The sequence below is a fragment of the Chelonia mydas genome, chromosome 16 (assembly GCF_015237465.2).
Source record: "Chelonia mydas isolate rCheMyd1 chromosome 16, rCheMyd1.pri.v2, whole genome shotgun sequence".
NCBI lineage: Eukaryota > Metazoa > Chordata > Testudines > Cheloniidae > Chelonia > Chelonia mydas.
The window spans coordinates 19,839,088-19,864,452 of record NC_057857.1 but is presented as its reverse complement, the minus strand read 5'-3'; the positions used below and the strand labels follow the sequence as shown (position 1 = coordinate 19,864,452).

Here is a 25,365-nt window from a genome sequence, read left to right as displayed (position 1 = left end):
GGGCAGGCTCACTGATCTAAGTGCCAGGAGCATATCTCAAAATCCCAACAAGGTCAGCTCAGCCCTTTTTCCTTCAGGAGAGGATAAAATGAGCATTCCTCTGTATGCATGCGTGTGTGGTCCTTCAGAAGAGAACCTCAAAAACCAATTTCATGTCCCTGGCCAAAGTTCTCCATCTCAACATTTCCACTCTGCAAGTAGTTCTCTCAACATTGTGCAGGATGCTGGTTGACTGCCACTCTCCAGCCCAGAAGTGACTGCTTTCCAGTGGTGTACGTAGCTAGTTTCAAAGATGCACAATATTTAATCATGTTTGTTTCAACTCCAATAACTGCTAGGGCTGGAATACAAAGAGCAAGGCCATGTAACATGAGGCTAGTTTGAATTAAAAATATGACCAAGCGCCATCCAGTTCAGCGATCAAGAATTCTCAATTGAGGAAATGATCATCATAGCAATTAGGAATAAAACAACAGAGGATACTCACAGCTGCGTTTTGCTGGTTGTTGTTTACTCTGAGTGCATCTATCACTTCTTTTTCATCAAAGCCCATCTCCATCAAGGCAATGACAGCCTAAATTAGAAACACACAGCTTATTACATACAGCATTTAGCTTGGTCCATGGCAGCTACAACACACACAAGGAATGAATCGTATCCCTTCTTCTGTAGAAAAGCTTTTCCTTCTCCACATACAGCAAAGGAGCAGAAGGCGATGGTCCCAGTTTTAAGAATCCTGTCAGGCTTTCTTAAGTCATATTCTCCTCACTAGAGGAGCCAATGGGATTTTCTGTGTAACTGAGAGGAGAATATAGCAGAATATATTCCCTTTCGACTATTTTTTTTCTAAAAGGCTTTTATTGGGTGCAAACTGTTGGCTAGCAGAGATTCAAGAGATTTTAATCAAGAGAGTCTACCATCAGGCTACAAGTAGCTTGTTTCCAATCCAATGGCACAACCAGGCCCTGATCTATGACTGGAGTCCTTAGACATTACTGTAATACAAGGAATAATAAAATAGCAGCAGCCAAATCCTGCTTCTATTAAAATAAGGAGCAGGATTTGGCTCTAAAAAAGCAGGATGGGATGGGTAGTAGGAACTCCCATGTCTAACACACATTCCTTCTGCGACCATGAGCAATTCACTCATCTCCATTGCCTCTGTCTTCCCTCCCGCTCATCAGTCAGAGCGCTCAGACTTACCTATCTCACTAGCACACTGTGAGGAAAAATGTTTGCAGAGCTGTTTGAAGATTAAGAGTACTAAGTATTACTGCACTGTTCCAACGCACAGGTGAAAGAGAAATGATTGAATGATCCCTTGTTATAATATTGGTCCACATCAATATCCTTGAGACTCAGAGAGGAAAGAGATTACCAGCAAAAAGAGAGGCTTCTGGTGAGAGTAATCTGGCAATCTCCACCCTGCACCTACTACTTACACGGAACATCTGGGCAAACACAGTAGCACCAATGTAAAATTATATGTAAGGAAATGCAGCCCCCAGCACGCAAGAGGTGAACTTCTCCATACCTAGCTCCTACACATCAAACAAGCACTGGAAGAACTAGTTCTTTTCCTTTTCTTACTCTTCTCTGGTCATACACCTTAGCTGCTTGTATCAGGACGTGTTAATATCAGAATGCCTTCTTTTTAAATGAGGTTTTCATAGCGTTAGGTGTTCAATTACAGTACATGTGCCATTTGCAGGCTGTGGCACTAATTTTAGATTGGGCAATGTGACATTTAGGAGAGGGTTGTGATGGGTCAGAAGCCAGGATAGAGAGTCTCTTAAGAAGTAGGTTAAAGTCTAAACCACATGTCAAATGGGACAGTTTGCTTTAACTCTCACATCCACATTTGAAAGTAACTTGTTTTGTACTGAAGGACAGAAGTTACTTGCTTTGAATCAACTTACTTCCATTCCCCCTTTACCACTATGCATTTGTAAGGGTAGATTTTGCTCTCAGTTACACAGGGTCAAACCAGGTTGACTTCAGTGAGGGTTCCAGCTGTGTAACTAAGCAGCATTTGATTGTAGCCCACGGTTTCCTTCAGGTTCAACACACTCCTTGGAATAAGGACAAGGAAGGCTGCTGTTTGCATCAGTCATTTCTAATATCCCATCGTACTCCTCTTCAGATATTTTTGGTTTCCATTTCTGTATCTAGAGATGGGATAGTTTTATTCCTGTTTCCTATTTGTATGCAACTCAAAAAGTAGAAAGGTACTTACATCTATTGGGAACAGTTATCTTAGGAAACCCAGCCACCATCTAGTCTGCCCTAGGCAAAAGGAACCCAGGATTCTATCCTAAGGAGAGAAACCTGGCTCCACACAGGGAAAAACTCCCGTTAACTTCAGTGGTGCCAGGATTTCACTCCTGTGGTTAAGGGGCTTCCTTTATTAACTGTTCTTACAAAGCCAAATACTCCAGATGTTATGGTGCTACACAAATAATGATTCCTAAACATTGATCTGGAACTAGTCCACTTTCCATCACTACATTATTTCATTGTAATGTAGGCAAATTGAGATTTCATATACAGGTGACCTTCCTCATGGCACAGAAAGAAAACAATTTACAAACAAACAAATTGGATCCAGGTTATTTAGTGATTAGGACATTAAATGGTAGGCACAGTTGAAATATAGATTGGCAAGACAAGTGTATTCAGCTTGGTCTTTTTAAGAAGGTTAACTGCCTGTAATACTCATGATTTAGATTAGACGACTAAACAGCAGAATGAAAAAGGTAAGAAATGAGCAAGCAGAATCTGAAATGTTTTGTGAAATATTAGAGAGGAGGCAAGACCCAAGGGGGGAACTGCAGATTTAAAGGGAAGCAGAAAGTAGAGTTTGTAAGCCAAATTCTGTTCTTAACTACACTGGTGTGAATCTAGAGTTCACTGAAGTTACTCTGAATTTCCACTGGTGCAACAGAGTGGAATTTAGTGTTTGGAAATGCAGCCATGCAAGTTATGAGAACACAGCCATGATCTGGTATGGAGCCAGATAACTGGAATGCTGGGGATGGGAGACAGGATTTTAAAACTTGTACTTTATACTCCCTATCCAAGGCTTGCGGTTTTCTGGCAATAACACACATGCTGTCACGTGCATTTGCAAGTTCTAGTAATTAGATTTAGTCCTGGTGCGCATTAAATATTTAGAACTGTGTATCTGAATATTTTAAAAGGTCTTTTTCAGACCTAAGTAATTTTACTCATGTCTTAATATTAGCTATTAAGTTGTTGATGAATCTTGTCAAAGTTTCAGGAAACCTTCAGTGGTAAAAGCAGATCTATCTTGAATTCTAAACAGCACCTCCTGGTTGTTCTGAACAGGGATACATTTTCTATGCATGGTGTTTATAACAGTTCAGATAAACAGCTTGAAAAGATGTTTCACTGTCACTTCTGCAAACTCTTCAAGATTCAGCTTAAATGCTCTTTTGTACCCTTCTACGGTAAGAGTCCTCAGGGCACCATAATTAATACCCTATGGTGCTTCTTCACCAACATACACAACTGCATTATTTCCTCTGGCTTTAGTGGTGGAAGCAAGTCATGATTACAAAAGGCTACGTCAAGAGATTAGCCCCAACACTAGGGCAGACCTACCAATACTGGTAATTTAGATGCACCTGCATTAGAGACTGTAGCATGTAGGTACTGGGTGGTACCCTTTTAAATATTTTAAGAGTCCTCTGATGGTCCTCAACATCTTCTGTGTTTAAAAGCCTCCAGAACCCTCCCGGGGCAGCAGTGTATTTAGGTATCCAGACCTTACATGTTGCATATAGTTAGCAAACATCATTATTTGGAGCCCACTGTGTCCCCGTGGTTTCCTTCAGATTACATTTGTTGTGTAAAGAGTAAAAGACAGACAAGACATACTCGTGGGTCCGGACGAAATTCTCTTTTCCTACGGATCTTCTTGAATATTTCCGTCAGCTCATCCTTGGGCTCTTCCCCACCAGCTTCCAAACTAGGACCAGCAATTGCTCCAGCAGAGGAAGCACCCACTTCAGAGGCAGCTTCTAATGAGGTTTGACCTGGAAGCGGTGCGTCAACCGTGGGGTCATCCGCGTGTTCTATCAACCACTCCATTGCTTGCGTCACTGACATACTGAGACACAAAGTTAATGGAAACGATTATGGGGAGTCAAAGCTCAACAGGTATGTTCTACTCTGCAGCTCAGAGCGAGCCTCTGAGCCAAGCTAGACAGACTCCCACTAGCTTAACAGTGTTGACACTGGGGCTCCAGCAGAGACACTGGCTAGCCACCTGAGCTCAAATCAGGGGATCAGTTGGGCTTGAGAGCCCGAGCTGCAACGTCTACACTCAAGCCGATGGAGTCTGGGAGGCTTACTCCCAGCTGCAGGGTAGAAAGACTTCAGTGAGTAAATCATCATCTCACACAGGTTTGGCTTTTGTTCCTAGGACTTTCAGCATCCCTAGCTAGTTTGTATCAGAGGTCATGAAATACAAATTTGCTTCCTTTAAGCTTTCTTTGTGCTTGGTTACAAAATAACTTTGGTGCAACATCTCAGACTTGATGTTCCTGAAATACCACGGACACCACAAACTGATTTCTCCTGAGCTAATAGTGAAAGGAGAGGAGAGGTGGAGATAGAGGAAAGCCAAGGTTCAAGATGAGCTGAACTAGCAATCTAGCATTTTTAAACGGGCTTTTGAGGGCATTGCCTGCTCTCCAGAACCTCAGCTTCATTTCAACATAGAAAGTCACTCTTCCCCTTACAAGTCAGAAGAAACTCTCACTTTGCAATTTTTGGGTGAATTAACAATGTGATGTCTGCCCAAGTTTCCACGGAACCTGAAACCATAGCCCAGAGAGGTGAACTGCCCCTGTTCATCTCTCTGGAGTGTTAATTCAGATACCCAGTGACTATCATTGAAAATGTCAACATTGGGAACTGTTTCACTGTCAATCAAAGCATGAAAATAAGGAGAGGAACAAGCACATCACATGTACACAATTTATCATGAGTGACAGCTCATTTTGGTACGAGGACTGGATGCTGCTTGCGTGAGCATCACCCCTTCTTTCCCCTGCACTTATCCTTGGAGCCCAAAAGAGCATCTGAGCCCCACCAAGCAGCGCCTATGAGCATTTGAACTCCACTGAAAAGATGCCAAACTCAAGAAGATCACTGTGATCATATTTTGAACCTCTGCATAATCTGCTGTGTCATGTCATTTTGGTATCTGACATAGGTGAAGCTTGGGATAGTAACAGCATATCACTCCCCGATTTGTGCCCTGGGGAAAGCAGAGAAAGGAAAAATCCAGAGATGGGATTGGCATAACCACACAAGTAATTTTATAACCAAAGAAGAAAAGAACAGCCCTTGATATCACTGTTTGGATGTGGGGACAGAAATGAACAATTTAAAATGGTTTTAGAAGTCAGTGTGAAACGTTTCTTCTGCAGTTTAAGGACTGGGTCTGTTTTTTTCTTTTCTTTTTTTAAATTGAGAGTGTGAATTTAATACTCATGAATGATGCCAAATATACAGACCTCCATTTATTCTCAGAACAAGTCCAGCACAGTCAGCAGCAGAGTAAGGTTCTCTCACTTGACACCCTCTTTGCCCCCGTATGGACCTCTACCCTGAGCAGGGTTGTTCCCTGTACTAGTGCTTTGTATAGTCTTGGTTTAGGCGTTCCAAGAGGTGGTTTACAGCAAATGCATTATTATCCAAATAATTATGTGCACCAATTATCTCAGTAATTAGCAATCCTGTATGCTGGGTGCTGCGTATACTCACTGGTTTAAACGAAGGGCTTTGACAGCTCGGCTCTCTGGAAACCCCATTTCTGTAAGCTGGCGCAGGGCTATTTCATCCACTCTGTCTTCCTCATCCTCATCCAACATGGCTACAGACAAAAAAACAGATTCAGGTTAGTATTTCAAGCCAAAATAAGTCCCTGCTCCATCTGGAAAGATATCTGCTAAGTTAGAATCCTTAGTCTTCCCTTTCCCACCCTAACAAATCAGAAGGGGAGAGAGAAAAACCTATAAAATCTTTTAGTTCAACCCCATTAGCTCAGCTAACGCTGGATTGTTCCCAGGGCTTTGTCAAGAACAGTGTTCACCATCTCAAATGATGGGGAGTGGGTTTCCTCACTACCCTTAACATTCTATTCCACTCGGGACTGAGCTTTCAACCATTTAGACATGAGCAGTCCTTACGCAAACAAGCAGTGCTGCAGACTTCTATGAAACACATTAAAGAATTATGAGAGAGAGAGAGAGAGAGAGAGAGAGAGAGGGAGGGAGAGACAGACAGACAGAAATGTGGTGGGATCAGGCCCTAATAAATCCCAGAGTCAGGAAGTTTTCCATTATATTCACCCTACATTTTCCCTTTTCTCCATTTAATCCTAACTCTTAGGATAGGTCTACACTTAAAAAAGGGTTTTCTTAATTTGAGTTAAAATAGCCCTGAAGACATGGCAACTTAGGTTAGCAGTTTGAGTTCAACCCTACGGTCCCCTATAGCCTTTACCTCTAGCTGCTAACCCAAGTTAAAAGACAAGTTACCGAGTCTTCACTGCTATTTAACCCCAGTAAGTTAATGCAGGTTAGCCAACTGGAGTTAAGAACATACTTTTGTTTTTGTTTTTTTGCAGTGTAGACATACCTTTTAGTGCCCTACACCCTAAACCATTCATCACCATCCCTAGAGCTGCAGTTTGAGTGAAGTTTTCCAGTAGTTATACTAGGAATAATTTTACATTTACATGGTACCTCTCATCCCAAAGTGCTTTTCAAACAAAAACCAATACATCAGGGATGAAATCCTCCCCAATTCAATTCAATGAGAATTCTGCTATTGACTTCAATGGGATCTGGGTTTCAGCCCAGGAATGCTTCCCCTGACACTGAAGTGTACACACATGGAGTGGAAGCTAACAGCTTTTTTATAGCTTATAGCAACCCTATGCAATCGATGACAAATACTGCACCCAACTGAAACCAAATGGCGTGTTAAGGAGGTCAAATGTTATTTAAGTGGAATCTGGAAAGACATCATGGCCTATGACCCCTGCTCTTGTGAAAAATGCCATAAGGTCTCTAGTGATCATGAGCTGTCAAGACCTTGGCTATGGTTATGTCTCATTGAAAATATGCCACATCCTGCTGCTCTGTGTCCCCTAAAGTATGGGTAGGGCCCTACCAAACTCTCAGTCCATTTTGGTCAATTTCACAGTCATAGGTTTTTAAAAAACCGTACATTTCACAGTTTCAGATATTTAAATCTGAAACTTCAGTGTTATAACCGTGGGGGCCCCCACCCAAAAGGGGGGCCACAGAGGGGTCAGGGTATTGCCACCCTTACTTGTGCGCTACTGCTGGTGGTGGTGCTGCCTTCAGGGCTGGGCTCCCAGCCAGCCGCCGTGGAGCTATCTGCAGCAGGGGGCAGTTCCCAGAGATGGGTCTGACCCGGTCCCTGCAGGGGAAGAGGAAATCCTGTTCCTCCCCAGCATCTGGAGACCAGCACATGGTAAGAGGCCCCAACCCTGTCCCTCCTCTACACTAGCCAGATCTCACAGTCCAGGACATGTTTTTCCACAGCTGTTAATTTGGTAGGGCCCTAAGTATAGGACAGGCATATTTTAAAAAAATAAGCCATCAAATTGAGACTGATTAGTCAGAGGGAAGAGTGTTACCTACTGAATATCCAACAGCACTTCCTTCCTCTGCACCTGGGTATTCCTCAGAAGAGTCCCACTGATATATTGACCCATCCCACCTCTGCTTAGCTTGGGAGAGATGACCGAATCACAGCACAAGGTGCGTATGGCTACAAGCCTTTTGCAATAGGATGAATAAACATTTCTGGTACTTCTTGACAAGACTTGTCAAAACAAGGATCCACAAAACACATTAGGGACACGTTCTTACCATTTGCCTTCTTAAATAGTTCAACTGCATCCGGGTTTAGTGCCAGCAATTTCTGCGCAACTTCTATAAGTGAAACTAAGATCTTCCGGAGCTCTGTCTGGAACTGCAAGAAAGGAAACTGTCAAAACATTTAGATAGGAAGCTACCAATAGCCATCTTCACTTAATACATCTATTGTTAGAGAGTCTGTACGCTATGCCCTTGCCCCCTGTAGAGGAAGTTGCTTTATTATGACTTTGCTTTCACTGCGTTTAGCCTGTTTCCCGTGGAGTGCTATACAGAGCAAGAATTGACATGCAGAAAGGGTTGTTTATTTCTTCCACTGCTTTTAGTCCCATAAGAAAATGACACTAGCTGAGAAAGCTTATTTCTTAATGGAAACGTACCCAACCCTGTAAGGAGCTATGTGTGGGCAGACAGAAGTCAGTGAGCCTCTGGTCAGATGCTGTGGAGTTCCTTTCAGGACTGTTTCTATTAAGGGATGAGTTTTCTTGGCTAGTGTCATTTTCTTCCTACGACCAGCTTCTTCTGAGACTTGTCATACCCACGTGTCATGGCTTCCCTTCCTTCATCTGGAAACATTTTTACTATATACCATATACAACAGGACAAGCTGCTCACTAAACGTATTAAGTTTTCCATGCTTCATTTCAATTAATAGTAAGTGCTAGGAACATTTAACTTTTTTTAAAAAAAGAAAATTTTTCAATATTTTATTTATTGATTATTTAATAGCACATACTATGCACGTAGGGCTTTTCTACTTCATGCCCATGGCACTATCAAACCTGAAGAAGGAAATCACACTATTGAACACATACTCACAAGATCCTTCAGCATTTTGAAAGCTGCACAGTGCTGGGGCAGTTTTAAACTTTGAAAATAGAGCCAAGAGGAAAACTAACTGCCTCAAACTCAATGTATAATCAAAAATTTTATGCAAACAAAATGCAGTCACACTTTATAAACGGAACTGTAACATAAAGGGTTAAGAAATGATCAACAGATGTATTAAGTATGTTAGGTGCTATAACCATATCAGCATGAGGCATTACAGATGGTTATAAGCAACCCACTGACCTGTTAGTCTAACATTTGATTAACCCATTTATTAAAACTTCTAATAAGTATTCATTAATCCTTTATAAACGGAACCTTAATGTAACCCAGAATGCAGTACAAACTTGGAATTAAAAAAGTTTATTTTCTGTGGGGAACAGTTTATAATCACACTGGTCTTTTAATAAAGATCTTTATTAGAACCATGCAGGTAGCCACTAAGACAAAAGACCAGGTACTTTTTTTTAAAAAAAAATTCCTTTGGGGAAATACTGGATAAATATTTGTACAGGTATAGGGCAGTTTCACTATTACCACCATGTATGAGAATACCCTAAAACCAGGGAATGGAAGATCATATTTCTCTTTAAAAACAAAAAAACGCACATTCCCCTGCAGTATTTCCAATCAAACTTCGCACTGCTGTGCTAGTGCATTAGAACCTGAAAGTGACTAGGCTGTATCATTCAGTGAGAAATGCAAGAAGTAAAACACAGCATAAACAGGGACAAACCTTAATTTGATTCTTAAAATTCAGTTTTAAATTATCTGCGCTACTGTTATATTAAGCACATCCCCCACCCCAAAAAAAAATATTATTTTTCACATGAGACATGAACCATAGATTTTCACTTATTTCAAAAGAAATAAGCAATAGGCCTAAGTTTCAGCGAAGTCTTCAAGACAAGATGAACTAACCTATGGATGTGGCAGAGAAGGGTTAAATCAGGGAGGAAATCTAGATTTAGCACGTAAATTAAAGGAGATAAAAAGCACCATACTTACATCCCTCATGTTGTGGTGGGCCACAGTGCGATCTACATTGCGAGAGGGCAGATTTGCTGTTGCTTTGATAATAGCATCCTTATCGGGAGCTTTCTGTTCCTGCTTCCTCTAACCAAGAAAAGGAAGCATGATCAGATTTTATAGTTTGTTATCCACTGAAATACAGTAATAAAAATTATGCTATAGCTGACTGATTTCATATTCTCTTGTAGGCAAGCAAGTGATGTAAGGTAACTTGTGACTAGGGGAACTGACTAGCAGTGCAATTGGTTAATAGCACCAATACTTTGTAATCACAGGGCCAAATCAGACCTGCTGTATCACATATTTTTCATAAAAATAAATCAGTTTTCCCACATTCTCCACAGGGCCACATAGTGCTTTTCATTTAACTATCCCCATTTTGCAGATGGGGAAATGGAGGCACAGAGAGGGGGAACTGACTCAAAGGTCACACAGTGTTGGGAAATAGAAACCAGGAGTCTCCATTCCCAGTCCCATGCTCCAACCACTATGATATGTTTGTGACTTTATCTGATTAAAATATGACCATATAGATCATTGTTGCAACCACTGTTATATATTTCCAGAAAATCTTGTACAAAAGGTTGTCAACTGAGGTGTCTATGAAAAGGTTATGATTTGCTGGTTATGATTATCCTGTCTGCATGTATCATTTTTCTATTTGAAGTTATAAGTATCGGCTCTAGACTTGGATTTCAAATGTTTGCTCCTGGGGTAACGCCCACAAGGTAGCCAACCAGCACATCTTGGAGGGACTATTCAAATTAAATGGCCCATCAAAAGAACATTTAACTGACAATGGATCATGGGAGACGCCCATCTACACTTAATGGAATTTCCTGCTGTGACTAGGTGACATAGGGAAATACAGTGCCCTGGACTAGCTCCAAATTTTCAACATACAGTCCAAAAATGGAAGGCTTGAAGCCCAAAGACACAGATGCACAGAGGACATAGTGTGAGGAAGAGTGTGTGACACGCAGCACAGCAAGACCTCAGAAGGGCAGTGCACAGGGAAATACAGATACCAACAGGAAGCAAATGCCAGAAGAGAAAAACAGGTTTGCACATACAAGCAGAGACCTCCAGCAATTCACAAGGACAAGCAAAGGCACAGCTCAGTACATCTGCAGATGATGGCAGCTACTGCACCACCAGGGCAGAAATGTCCTTTTGGAGAGCGTTGACCCACTGTAACAACAATTACACCCCGGGGGGGGGGGGGGGGGGGGGGGGGGGGGGGGGAGGAAGTAACCCACTGTTATCCCAGTTGGAGAAAAAAATTGAAGTTCTAGCAGGGTCAATGCTTGTGCCCCAGGGTATGTCTACACTGGGGCTGGGAGCCAGTCCTCCAGCTCGAGCCGACAGACTTGTGTTAGTGGTGCTTGCGCTAATGCGCTAAAAATAGCTGTGTGGACTCTACCCCCTAGATCTGAGCTCCCTGCTGGTGCTGTAACATCCCCACAGCTATTTCGGCTCGCTCCCAGCTCCAGTGTAGACAAACTCCTGGTTACAGAGATCAAGTAGAGCTAAAGACAGAAATTAGAGCAATTAGACAACTTTCTAAAGGGCAGATCTATCTGAAGGTACAACATGGCACAACTTAAAATAATAGATTTATTCTGTTAGACATTCAAAGATCAACCTTACAGCATTTCCACAGAGCGTATCTATCCTGTTTGAGGCAAACATTATTGTTAATTTTCAGTTCTAATGCTTATGGTATTCTCTGGGAAATTTCAAAGGAACATGAATCCTCCTGAAATTAATTTAATCTTTAATTAAATGTATGCATTTGCCTCCATAAATAACTAGTGAACACCCACAGCTACGCTTTTCCAAGTTGTTAATAAAAGGGGGGAAATGCAGACTAGAAAAATCTACAAATCTTCTGAACTCACTTTTTCCTCTGCTGATACTTCTGCCATTTTGGGAGGTGGAGGGGGAGCTCGCTTCTTTACCAACAACAAGACATCTAGAAAGAGAAGATACTGGAATATGTTAGAAGTAACATGCAATGGGTCACTGTCAGGCAATTTAGAACCCAAAATTTACAAACTGTAAAATGAAGGATGTCAGTTTCGGGCTAATTGCTCCTGTATACCCCCTGCATGGTCCCTCAAGGACACCCACTGAGAGCTTTCAGCTCCCAGATGGACCTCTCTTGAGCAGAGACCTGTATTTCTCTCCCTGCCGACTGGGGTTTTAAGGCTGCACAGCCCCGCACCATCCACTGTGATGACCCAGCAAGCCAGTTTGCCGGACAGACTTTGCCAGCAGCCCGTGTGTTGCTTTCTCTCCTCAAGGGACATGAACAGCATAACGCCAGCAGTTACAAGGTACCGCTCAGCTCTTTCTGAGCTAGCACCTTTATTCTTGAAGTAAAAGCATTACAGAGTAAACAAAAAAAACCCAGTGAAATTTCCTATATGCATGCAAAAAGTTTACCAGAGGTCACCCATCAGTCTTATGGGGCCAAAATCTTCCCAACCCTTCCACAAGGGTTGGGGCCCTTGGACAGAAGGTCCTGTCCATTTGCTGGATCAGAAAGAAGGCCTGAATCAGTTTAAATGCAGCTTTTTTATGCCCCAAACCCTTCCTTTGTTGGTCTCTGGAAAATCCACTTTGTACCGGTATATACCGGCCATCCCAGAGGGTGGCACATTTCCAAAGGTGTTTCACCTAAGTCACCCCTTACTGTTTTCGGTTCCTGGAGGAGCTGTGATAACCCTCCCCACTGGAGTTGCATACAATCCCTGCCCCACAGTGATAAATACAATACAGTCCCCAGAGATATTGCATGTGATTGCAACATCAGTTACATCAGAAATTGTAAAATGAAGGTTTTAATAGAAATGGGGTTTTGTTTGCATTCTTTGCACTGTTTCAGGGATTTTCCAGATTTAAGTGTTTTTGGATCTAAACATTCCCCTTCTCTGTTTGCAACTCATGCACTCCAGCATTATGCTAGTGCAAGCAATTCAACTGCTGTATCTGTATATTAGGGCATAAAAGTAAAAAAAAAAAAAAAAAAAACTGACAAAGTACTGGACAAAGTTAAACTGACTGGTCTATGAGTGAGGCGGAGTGACGTACAAAGAGTAAATAAAACGCTGAAAAGTTAGATTTGAACAATCCTTTCAGTCGTAATCATCTGAGATATTGCTTGGAAATGACTTATTTTAATATGTACAGTTAAAAAGTTAGACCTTTGCAGCCAAATTTTGACATCAGTTAAACAATGGATTGATCCTGGATTTACAGTTCTAATAGAATTCAGAACATGGCTCATCATTAGTTATACTCTGTCTACATGTTAAACCCGCTTATCCCTAGTTCTGCTCCCCGCCTCCCCCCTGCCCCAGGAAAGGAGCTCCTCGTCGGCCCCAAGTCCCCTAAAATGGATTGTGCTGTTTGCAAAAGTGACAACAATTGCTCCACCACAGTAAGAATCCTGTAGCAATGTGTTCCCTACCAAACTAGAGGCTGGAAAGAAAACCTAGAGCCAAACCACCTACACCGGGGATTCGCCCTAATTGTATCCATGAGTTGTCAGCCACCTGTATAGCTGCACCAGTGCAAACCCCTAGTATATGCATGTAAAGCCACTACCTGCAGTAGTGAAGCTTACCCCTACTTGAAACTGAGGTGCAAATGGCAGCTTAGAGCAGCTCTCTCCGCTTAGACTAGGTGTCTGCACTGGTGACTGCCCAGCAATGCCTATAACTGGAGGAAATCTTCTGGGCAGATAAAGGTAAGTCTGAAAGATCTCAGGTCGCATCACATGCTTTACCTTTAGGCTTTTCATACTAATATTTTGCACTTACAAAGCACCTTTCTTCCAAAGGTCTCAAAGCACTTTACATCCATTGGCTTAATTAAGTCTCCAGTACCCCTGTGACATAGGTCATTAATATAACAATTTACAGGAGGGGGAATGGGGAGACAAAGATGTTGAGGCCTAAATTAATGGGCATTTCTGAAAATTTAAATGCCCAATATGAATAGAATCCAGTTACCTGGCTACTCTAACCTTTAGACCATCCTTTGTTTCACACTAAGCCTTTTTGCATTTTAATTCTACAGGCTAAATGCACACTTGGCGCAATTCCATTATAGCCAGCAGAGTTATACTAGGTATCCATTCTGATCTAAATCTGCAAAGCACAGCATAAGTGTACAGAGCTATAAAACTGAAACGCTGAAACAAAAACTTCAGAAAGCAACATAAGCCCACTATTTGACTTAGAGACCTGATCTAATAAAGGTGGTTTCTTTCTTTTTTTTTTTTTTCAATCTATTATTTTTATTTACTTTTAGCCAAATATTAGGGCTGTCGATTAATCGCAGTTAACTCACACGATTAACTCAAAAAATTAATCACGATTACAAAAATTAATCGCAGTTTTAATCACGCTGTTAAACAATAGAATACCAATTGAAATTTATTATATATTTTGAATGTTTTCTACATTTTTGTATATATTGTATTCTGGGTTGTAACTGAAATCAAAGTGTATATTATTTTTTTATCAAATATTTGCACTGTAAAAAATGATAAAAGAAATAGTACTTTTCAATTCAACCCATACAAATACTGTAGTGCAGTCTCTTTCTCATGAAAGTGCAACTTACAAATGTAGCGTTTTTTTGTTACATAACTGCATTTAAAAACAAAACAGTGTAAAACTTCAGAGCCTACAAGTCCACTCAGTCCTACCTCTGGTTCAGCCAATCGCTAAGACAAACAAGTTTGTTTACATTTACAGAATATAATACTTCCCTCTTCTTATTTACAATGGTCACCAGAAAGTGAGAACAGGCATTTGCATGGCACTTTTGTAGCCAGCATTTCAAGGTATTTACATGCCAGATATGCTAAAGATTGGTATGCCCCTTCATGCTTTGGCCACCATTCCAGAGGACATGCTTCCACGCTGATGACGCTTGTTAAAAAAATAATGCGTTAATTAAATTTGTGACTGAACTCCTTGGGGGGAAATTGTACGTCCCCTGCTCTGTGTTTTACCCGCATTCTGCCATATATTTCATGTTATAGCAGTCTCGGATGATGACCCAGCACATCTTGTTCGTTTTAAGAACACTTTCACTGCAGATTTGACAAAACACAAAGGTGGTACCAATGTAAGATTTCTAAATATAGCTACAGCACTCAACCAAAGGTTTAAGAATCTGAAATGCCTTCCAAAACCTGAGAGGGACAAGGTGTGGAGTATGTTTTCAGAGCTTTTAAAAGAACAACACTCTGATGCGGAAATTACAGAATCCGAACCACCAAAAGAGAAAATCAACCTTCAGCTGGTGGCATCTGACTTAGATAATGAAAATGAACATGCGTTGGTCCACACTACTTGGGATTGTTATCAAGCAGAACCCGTGTCAAGGTTCCTCCCCCACTCTGAAAGCTAGGGTACAGATGTAGGGAACTGCATGAAAACCTCCTAAGCTTATCTTTACCAGCTTAGGTCAAAAACTTCCCCAAGGTACAAAATATTCCACCCTTTGTCCTTGGATTGGCCGCTACCACCACCAAACAAATACTGGTTACTGGGGAAGAGCTGTTTGGAAACGTCTTTCCCTCCAAAATACTTACCAAAACCTTGCACCCCACTTCCTGGACAAGGTTTGGTACAAAGCCTCACCAATTTGCCTAGGTGACTACAGACCCAGACCCTTGGATCTTAAGAACAATGAACAATCCTCCCAACACTTGCACCCCCCCCCCCTTTCCTGGGAAATGTTGGATAAAAAGCCTCACCAATTTGCATAGGTGACCACAGACCCAAACCGTTGTATCTGAGAACAATGAAAAAGCATTCAGTTTTCTTACAAGAAGACTTTTAATAAAAATAGGAGTAAATAGAAGTAAAGAAATCCCCTCTGTAAAATCAGGATGGTAGATACCTTATAGGGTAATTAGATTCAAAACAGAGAATCCCTCTAGGCAAAACCTTAAGTTACAAAAAAGATACACAGACAGAAATAGTTATTCTATTCAGCACAATTCTTTTCTCAGCTATTTAAAGAAATCATAATCTAACACATACCTAGCTAGATTACTTACTAAAAGTTCTAAGACTCCAATCCTGTTCTATCCCCGACAAAAGCAGCATATAGACAGAGACCCTTTGTTTCTCTCCCTCCTCCCAGCTTTTGAAAGTATCTTGTCTCCTCATTGGTCATTTTGGTCAGGTGCCAGCGAGGTTACCTTTAGCTTCTTAACCCTTTACAGGTGAGAGGAGTTTTCCTCTGGCCAGGAGGGATTTTAAAGGGGTTTACCCTTCCCTTTATATTTATGACAACCCGTCATCACCATGGACATATATCCCCTGGAATGGTGGTTGAAGCATGAAGGGACAAATGAATCTTTAGCACATCTGGCATGTAAATATCTTGCGATACCGGCTACAACAGTGCCATGTGAACGCCTGTACTCACTTTCAGGTGACATTGTAAACAAGAAGCGGGCAGCATTATCTCCTGCAAATGTAAGTCTGAGCAACTGGCTGAACAAGAAGTTGGACTGAGTGGACTTGCAGGCACTAAAATTTTACATTGTTTTATATTTGAAGGCAGGTTTTTTTGTACCTAATTCTACATTTGTAAGTTCAACTTTCGTGATAAAGAGATTGCACTACAGTACTTGTATTAGGTGAATTGAAAAATACTATTTTTTTTTTTTAACAGGGCAAATGCTTGTAATCAAAAATAAATATAAAGTGAGCACTGTACACTTTGTATTCTGTGTTGTAATTGAAATCAATATATCTGAAAATGCAGAAAATATCCAAACATGTTAAAAATTGGTATTCTATTATTGTTTAACAGCATGATCAAACAAAATTAATCGCGCGATTAATCGCTTTACAGCCCTACCAAATATCCAAAAGCCAAGTCAAAATAAAAGAATGCATGGGGTGGTATTAGGCCTAATGGCCTAATTTGTATTTACCATCCTCAAACACAATTGCAAAGGGTAAAAGCTGTGCACCGTATGAACCTATTAGACATATCAGCTTATAACTGTAGTTCCTTTTTTTGTTTGTGTTAAAACAGATTTACAAAATAAAAAAATCATTTAATCTACTGGCTCAACTACGGTGTGTATAATTCATGTTTATTTCTTTAAAAAAAAGAACACACAATGTTGCAGCAAGCAACAAAAACATATTTGATAGTCTAAACACTTTCTATTTCCTGTACCTTTTAGCCATTTTATCAGTGCCCTTGTATCAGAATCCAGAATAGGCGTTAAGGTCACAGCTTGGCATGCACCTCACAATTAAATACAGTCTCATGTTACTAGGCTCACAGGCTACGATTGCATGAATGAGGTTTAATCATAAAGCTCTCCTACCTTTATCTTGAATGTTTTCCTCCAAGACTGTTTTCGTATCTGTCAGGACCTTCTCTGAAGTAGCGTGGATCAATTTATGATGCGTTATGCTTTTTGGATCCTCTAAGCTCCCAGGTACACACTAGAGAAAGTGATAAATACTAAGCATCAGAGGACAAGAATAATAAGCCTACTGCATAAATCACTATACCTCGTCTTAAAGGGAGTCGCCACATTTGAACTGTGCCAGCATTTACCAATCTCTTAATAGCTTAAGTAATAGACAGTATGCCAAAGGCTAATGTGCTGAGTATAGTATGCACTAAAAAAAATGGAGATTTGAGTCATGGTGTAACAGTACTCACTGTGGTAGTGAACAAGAAAATGGGTTTCCTTCCACATAGCCAAGTGCCCCGGCTGAGAGGCAAAAGGAGGATTTCAGATTTATCATAGCGATCCTTTTAAAATTAAAAGCTGGCAAAAGGCAGTATCTAGGTTCCTGCTGACTGACTGACGCTCTAAACAATTTTTTGAAACAGCTAACTTCAAAGACCAAACCCTGCAGCCCTTTCACATATGGATGGTCCTTTGGAAGTCAGTAGGCTACTCATGTAATAGCTACATGATCAGGCCTCAAAAAACTGAAAAATGTCAGATAGAAATATTTGGTAAGACATAATATTTTATGACGACAATTTATTTAATATGGTGATCTGGAAAACATGAGAATGAGGGACCATTAATTTAACACTATCGGAGCGGGTTAATTTTGTTCCTCTCTCTTTAAAAAGTGACAAATTAGTCCAAAAACCCTTAAGACTTTTCAAATGAAATATATAAGACCAATGCTAAAATACTGCTTTAAAGTGGTAGGCCTCTCAACTGGAATTGCTAGCATTTAATTAGGTCTGCCTTCCTAATGTCCATACTCAGAGTTTCTATGGATTTTTTAAAAAAATATGTACTGCTGAGAAAAACAGGTTTGAGCATAAATAATGTCCTATGTTCATTTCAGTCTGAGCACCTCAGGAGCAGTCACGGTTCGAGAGACTATTCCACGCTGAGTAGGCTGCAACCGGACTATTTTGTCCATATCCTTCCTGAAATGTGGCACCCAGACTGGACACATTGGAGAAAGTCCAGGGACGCACAACAAAAATAATTAAAGGTCTAGAAAACATGACCTATGAGAGAAGATTGAAAAAACTGGGTTTGTTTAGTCTGGAGAAGAGAAGACTGAGAGGGGACATGATCACTGTTTTCAAGTACGTAAAAGGTTGCTACACGGAGGAAGAAGAAAAATTGTTCTCCTTAACCTCTAAGGATAGGACAAGAAGCAATGGGCTTAAATTGCAGCAAGGGAGATTTAGGTTGGACATTAGGAAAAACCTCTTAACTGTCAGAATGGTTAAGCACTGGAATAAATTGCCCAGGGAGGTTGTGGAATCTCCATCAAATTGGAGATTTTTAAGAGCAAGTTATACAAACACCTGTCAAGGATGGTCTAGATCAGTGGTTCTCAAAGCCGGTCCGCTGCTTGTTCAGGGAAAGCCCCTGGCGCACCGGACCAGTTTGTTTACCTGCCACGTCCGCAGGTTCAGCCGATCGCGGCTCCCACTGGCCGCGGTTCGCCACTCCAGGCCAATGGGGGCTGTGGGAAGGGCGGCCAGCATGTCCCTTGACCCGCGCCGCTTCCTGCGGCCCCCATTGACCTGGAGCGGCGAACCGCAGCCAGTGGGAGCCGCGATCAGCCAAACCTGAGGACACAGCAGGTAAACAAACCGGTCCGGTGCGCCAGGGGCTTTCCCTGAACAAGCAGCAGACCAGCTTTGAGAACCACTGGTCTAGACAATACTTAGTCCTGTCATGAGTGCAGGGGACTGGACTAGATGATCTCTCAAGGTCCCTTCCAGTCTTATGTTTCTATGGGTTGGGGTGATGCAGATGGTTTGCAATTTTTCTATCACTAATAAAAGCAAACATATTTCCTAATTCCACAGATAGAACGGGTTTGCTAAGAAAATTGCTTTAAAGCCGAACCAACAATTTCACTTTTAATAGGTGACATTTGTGAGCAGCTACCTCCGGAAGAACTGGAGGTGAGGACAGTAGCAGTTAATGAAGATCTGCATTCAGTGAGCCAGCTTCTGATCTCAAGTACATCAGTATAACTCCATGTAGACTGGATTTACACTGGTGTAAGAGCAGAGTCTAACACCAGTGCTCAGGGGTGAAATCTCTGGGCACTAGGGCCAACATACAGACAAAAGGGAGACTTGGGGAAAAGACTGACAGCTCAGACAGTAGCAATTAGGCCTTCAAGTTAAGAGGCTAAAGAAAACTAATACTGAGCTTTTAAAGCATTCTTGCAATACTGAAGGCTGCAATGCCGCTATCAGGCATCTCCTTCACAAGGAGTGCTAAATGCACATGCCTTCTGCCTAATCTAGCAATCACTATTTGCTCACGCAGTATCATATCATCTACACCAGCTGAGGATCTGGCCCTTTTTGTCCAGGTATCAAAGAAAAACTGCACAGGATTAAGCTTTTGGTAAGCTCAGCAAATGTAAGCATCTAGCCTCTGAATGTACGCACCCCAGTGGAACTTTAGAAAAGGAGCCTGGCGTTTCACCCTGCTTGGCTATTTTAGCATTGCGACACAAAATACGAATCCATCCACAGATTGAACTGGCTCATCTTCACGCGAGAATGGTTCAGTGACCCAGAGCGATAGACTCCCAGAACAACATTACATCAGTGCATCTAGAGGCTTCTCATTTATTCCAGGGGAAATAGGGAATATAACAATTGAAATGTTAGAAAGGGAGAAACTAAAATCACTGAAGCCACAAGACTGAATGCATCCGATGAAGTGAGCTGTAGCTCATGAAAGCTTATGCTCAAATAAATTTGTTAGTCTCTAAGGTGCCACAAGTACTCCTTTTCTTTTTGCAAATACAGACTAACACGGCTGCTACTCTAAAGACTGATAAAGTCACTCATCTCACCCAGGCAGCACACTGAGGACAAGCAAAACACTTAACAACAACCCTGAGCAAGACCTTACAAAGTTGTTCACAAAAATGAAAAGAGCTTTCTGAATGAGATTATTTTCAATATACATTTTTAACTAAGCATTTTTAGTCTGTTCTTTGCAAGTGTCTTTCACCTCTAGAAGAAGGCATTTACCATCGACTGCAATGGGTTTTTTGTAAACATTAGTATTAATAAAAAGAAAAGGAGTACTTGTGGCACCTTAGAGACTAACCAATTTATTTGAGCATAAGCTTTCGTGAGCTACAGCTCACTTCATCGGATGCATACTGTGGAAACTATAGATCTTATTATATACACACAAAAAGCATGAAAAAATACCTCCTCCCACCCCACTCTCCTGCTGGTAAAAGCTTATGCTCAAATAAATTGGTTAGTCTCTAAGGTGCCACAAGTACTCCTTTTCTTTTTGCGAATACAGACTAACACGGCTGTTACTCTGAAACCTGTCATTAGTATTAATTTAACTCAGGGTTTTCAGAGTGCTTTCAGAATCCATGATCTCTCTACCTGCCCTGCATTCAGTGTGGTCATTAGAGAGCTCAACTGTTTGTTCCTTTACTTATACATCAAAATGCACCAGTTTTCACCAAAAGTCTTCAGCTCCCGATTTTAAATTATTTCTGAACACCTAACACATCAACAGGGCTGCAGTGAGATTGTTTTAGCTTTGCTTTGCATACCCGTGACTTACAACTAGTCCTTCAGCGTGTTAACTGCCGATCTAAAGCCAAAGACTGCATTAGAATCTAGGATCAAACAGAAACTCCTAAAACTGATCTAATGAGGTACCCAAAATGCATGAGAAGAAACCATCAGTGGTGCGTTTGAACTCTAGACACCATAGGGATGCTAGTTTCACAAATCCTTGGATTAAGGCTCTTCTGTGAAAGAACATGGGGCTGATGACCAGGACCAGCTCCAGGCACCAGCAAAGCAAGCACGTGCTTGGGGCAGCATTCCATTTTTTTTTTTTTTTTGCTTGGGCAGTTGTGCTCTTGGAGCGGCAAAAAACCTAGAGCTGGCCCTGCTGATAACTCTAGGGGAAATAGCTTAGATTAAACTACAGAGCTTTGCAACTATTGGTATCATACTGGCGTCTTGCTCGGAATCTAAGGGCTGCAGTTAAATTTTTGTTTAAAGTATGCAAAATCATGGGTACACAACACTAATATTTGCTTGCACTGCTATTTTCCTTAGTAGACAAGAAGATATCGTTGGGAGTTTGTGTGTTTTTGCTTTCAATACATTTTTCTTTGAAATTCTGTTTTGCTTTTCTAGTTACATCAAGAGTGTGGGTTATTAAAATTTGCACTACACACCTACAATTGGACTCCAGGGCCATCTGGTTGCAGTGTGCCATTCTCTCTTATCACACCACTAAACATATGGTGGACAAAGACTGAACATCCAGCCAGACCACCTTAAGGATTTAGCTAGAGGCTGATCTGGGAGGTGCTTGACCTGCAAGTAGGCTACAACCCTTTGGGATCTGTCACAATGATGACGATATTGTATTTTCTGTAGAGTCACCTCTTCAAAGTGACAAATCCCCCATGTTAGACTCATGTACCCTCCTCTTTGCTTAACAATTGCTCACTGGAATTATTCCAAAATGTCTGCACCAACCACAGTGTCATTTCCTGAACTGCCAATTGCTAATGTGCAATGTAATTATGCCCACTTGTGTGTGGTTGAACAGACTGTTCAAAAAAATCTCTTTAAAAACTGCCAGTTTCAAAACCAGAAATGGGCAAATTTGGGTCCTGATATTGCGAGGTGTCGTGTGCAGGTAGACCATGGCACCAAGCCCCACTGAAGTTTGTGGGGCTCCACACAGCGGCAGGCATCTTCCCACACAGAGCAGCTTGTAGGACTGGGGCCTTGGGTCACAGATAACTGGAGAAAAATGCTTCCCTTGTGTAGGCACAAACACTTGCAACAGACACCCCTCCAAAGGGAAAGCTAATTAGGGATAAAGAGCTTGCCACTGGATCAGAGTGCAGAATTAGTTAGGAAGAGACATCAGGATACTTAGTGACAACTTTGGAGCTCAGTGACCTTTTGGAAGCTACTGGAGGGGAAAAGGGGTGAGAAATGGAACACCTCCTTTCCTTATCCAAAGTAGGACTACGTAGTGAATGCTACTTTCTACTACTCACAGCAATAGTGATTGCAGGAGCTTTGGGGAACAGATTAATTAGCATCACATTAGAGGTGGCTGCATTAGTTATCTGAAGGTGCTACCAAGATTCATTACAATATGCTTGTGATCACTAGACACGATTTTCCCATTTCCATTTTTCCTCTTCATAAGGTTATATATTATCCATAATGGCTATGCAAATCCACATCATTACCACTAAGAAGCAGACAGAATGAGATCAACCACCACTGCCTAGTTATCAATTGTCTTCTGCCCTGACTCACATTACCTACAAGCACTTCTTCAATTAGGCTTCCTGAAAATTAAAGGTCTTTCAGATCTGCACTTATGCATGCAATCATTGTACTACTCTGCCTTGGCAATCCTCACACCACACTTGTGCGTAATCACGCAGTTGGTGAATAAGGATAGCAACATGATAATTCTCCATGAGCTCTGCAGGATGTGGTAATCCCACACCTATTCTATAATGCAGAGGCACCCTAATTTTGCCCAGCCAACGGTTGCACTGGTCATCAAGTTGGAATATTGCATGCTGAGACCTATAGCTTCCAGGGGCTCTGTATTTTAAAATAAACAGCGAGGGGACCCATTATAAAAATTTTGTGTACTACATTTAGCTTACTGGCCACCCTTACTGAAACAGAATCACTACACATCTAAGAGACAAACCCCTTTACTATGCATCCGATGAAGTGAGCTGTAGCTCACGAAAGCTCATGCTCAAATAAACTGGTTAGTCTCTAAGGTGCCACAAGTATTCCTTCCCTTTACTTAAAGTTATGTAAGCAACAGAAAGCGTAAACATAATTATAGGCTCCTGCTACAACTGCTTGCTCTCATATATCTATATGTAAAATCTATACACACACACACAATTATTAAGACACAAAACTTCACATTTCAACAACACTTTGAAGAGGAAAAGTGCTTTGCAAGGCAATATCCTTTACTCCTCAGAGAAATAGGCAAGGACTGCCCCCCGCCCACCCCCTTTTCAGTTACACAGCAATTTAGTGTCAGAGTCAAGATTAGAACTCAGGAGTTCCTGGCTCAGACAACTAGAACACGCTGTCTTGGCCCAGGAATTCCATCTTCTGGGGCAAACCATGGTAAGTGTCTCATGTACGGAGATCCTATACATTATTGTATTTGTCACATTTTATTGAAAAATAGAACAGTTATTACAAGCTTAGAATTTCAGTCCAATAGACCCTCCAACAAACTGACCCATTTACTTGGTGAACAGATCCAAAGCCTGTCACCAACAAGACATGCATGGTAAATAAGCAAACTAGAATGAAGAAACCCCCTGTGTTTCAGCCACATTGCTACAATGGCACCTTTACATATTCTCTCTTCAGTGCAATCAGTTTCCTAGAGGGCAAAGGACTGCGAGACATGTGAAAGTCTTAATCGATTGAAGGCAAGGAGAACATGAAACCCACAACAATACTGCACCTATTAAGCAGTAGTGATGTAGTAAGTAGTAATCTTCCGACAAAGTACTGCCCCACTGCCAACTTCAAAGAACTTGTAGTTATTACCCCTGTTCTTTATGTTTGTTCTGAAAATACAGAAAACCAAGGAACAAAAAAACATTGCAGTCGCTTGTAGGGAATCATCCAAAACCACTTCAGCAATTTCTCACAAGCTGTATCTGCCAACTCACACAATACTGTGAGTATAAGAGCTAGAAATATGTAGTCTAGGGGTCCCATGAATCCAAACTCCTGTCGTTAAAGATTGCAGAGCAATTCCCATATTAATCCCGTTCCCCCCCCCCACGAACTCGTAACTTTCTGAAGCAGGTATTCATCTCATAGGCTGAAATGCACCATGCCTCAATTTTTGTGGGACAATTACAGACACAGCAAAGGAAGGAGTCGGGAGGGAAAACAACTCTCTATTTTTCCACAGCACCTTTAAGGAGGGGGGTCGGGGGGGAGGACATATGAACTCTGAAATATTTACTCCCCACTGCAGTAGCTACCTGGGCCCGCAGGCTCAGAGGTCAAACAGCACACGGCGCCTCCAGATTGCAATGGCACCCCCAAGGACTGCAATCGTTACAACCCCCGCCCCACCCCCAAGGACGTGCAACAACTCGCTCCAGTCAAAGGGAGCTGACCGCAGGCCCCCCCACGAAATGGCGTCAAGGGAACTTTTCTTGTGTGGGGTGGGGGAAAGAGGCAGAGGGCACTAGGGACCCCCCCGGCCCGCCCCAGGCTGGCTACAGACAGTGCGGGAGGGGGTGGACGGTACAACTGCCTCCCCCCGCACACTCGGGGCCTATCGCCAATGCTCTGCAGACCCCCCCCCCCGCCCCCGGCAGCCTGCAGGGGTCTGTAAATAGCCAGGGGCCTGGGGGGAGGGGGAGAGCGGGCCGAGGGGGGAGGCGGGGAGCGGGGGGGAGGCGGCTCACTGACGTGTTTCAAGCACCGCTCCTTGAGCTTCTCCACCGTCGTGTCCTCGGGCACCTCTTCCAGCCACTCCGCGCCCTCCGCCGAGCAGACATGGAGCCTCAGCACCCGCCCGGCGAAGAGCTTCTCCTCCTGCACGAACATCGCGCCCGGCCGCCCTCACCAGCCCGCGGCCATGGCGGCGGCTGCTCCCGCTGCGGCCGGCTGCCCGGGGCGCGGGCCCGGCTCCTCGCTCGGCGCCTCCCGCACGCCCCAGGCTCCGGCGGCAGCTCCTGTCACCGCCGCCGTGCGTGCGCTCGCAGTCGCGGCCGGGGGCTCCCGCAGCCGCCCAGCGCCGGAAGTGACGGAGGGGCTGCACGGCATGCTGGGGCTTGTAGTTTTCTTCGCCCTCAGCGCCCTTGCGGGAGAATGACACGGCTCCGGAAGCGGGAGACGCACTGCATGCTGGGACTTGTAGTTTTATCCGCCCTCCCGTCCTGCCACAGCCCCAGGGGCCTGTCGGGAGCTGTAGGTTTCCCCCTCTACCTCCCTCTCCAGTTGCCAACCCTCCAGGAAC

At 42.5% G+C, this 25,365-nt stretch overlaps 1 protein-coding gene across 2 annotated transcripts in view; it reads right to left on the bottom strand.

Annotated features, from left to right (window-relative positions):
* Nucleotides 1-25,126, bottom strand: part of UBAC1 (UBA domain containing 1) — a 34,278-nt gene extending 9,152 nt beyond the window's left edge. Inside the window, exons 1-8 of one of the 2 annotated variants that reach the window (XM_043530487.1) lie at nucleotides 24,816-25,126; nucleotides 17,185-17,305; nucleotides 11,714-11,781; nucleotides 9,783-9,890; nucleotides 7,938-8,040; nucleotides 5,797-5,905; nucleotides 3,901-4,132; nucleotides 488-574 (exon numbers count right to left, since the gene is read on the bottom strand). In XM_043530487.1, coding sequence (XP_043386422.1) covers nucleotides 488-574; nucleotides 3,901-4,132; nucleotides 5,797-5,905; nucleotides 7,938-8,040; nucleotides 9,783-9,890; nucleotides 11,714-11,781; nucleotides 17,185-17,305; nucleotides 24,816-24,953 — 966 coding nt within the window. In that variant the 5' untranslated portion in view covers nucleotides 24,954-25,126. Of the gene's footprint in view, nucleotides 1-487; nucleotides 575-3,900; nucleotides 4,133-5,796; nucleotides 5,906-7,937; nucleotides 8,041-9,782; nucleotides 9,891-11,707; nucleotides 11,782-17,184; nucleotides 17,306-24,815 lie in introns of both variants that reach the window. The other variant, XM_037879616.2, reaches the window with a different exon arrangement.
* Nucleotides 25,127-25,365: the final 239 nt, after the last annotated feature.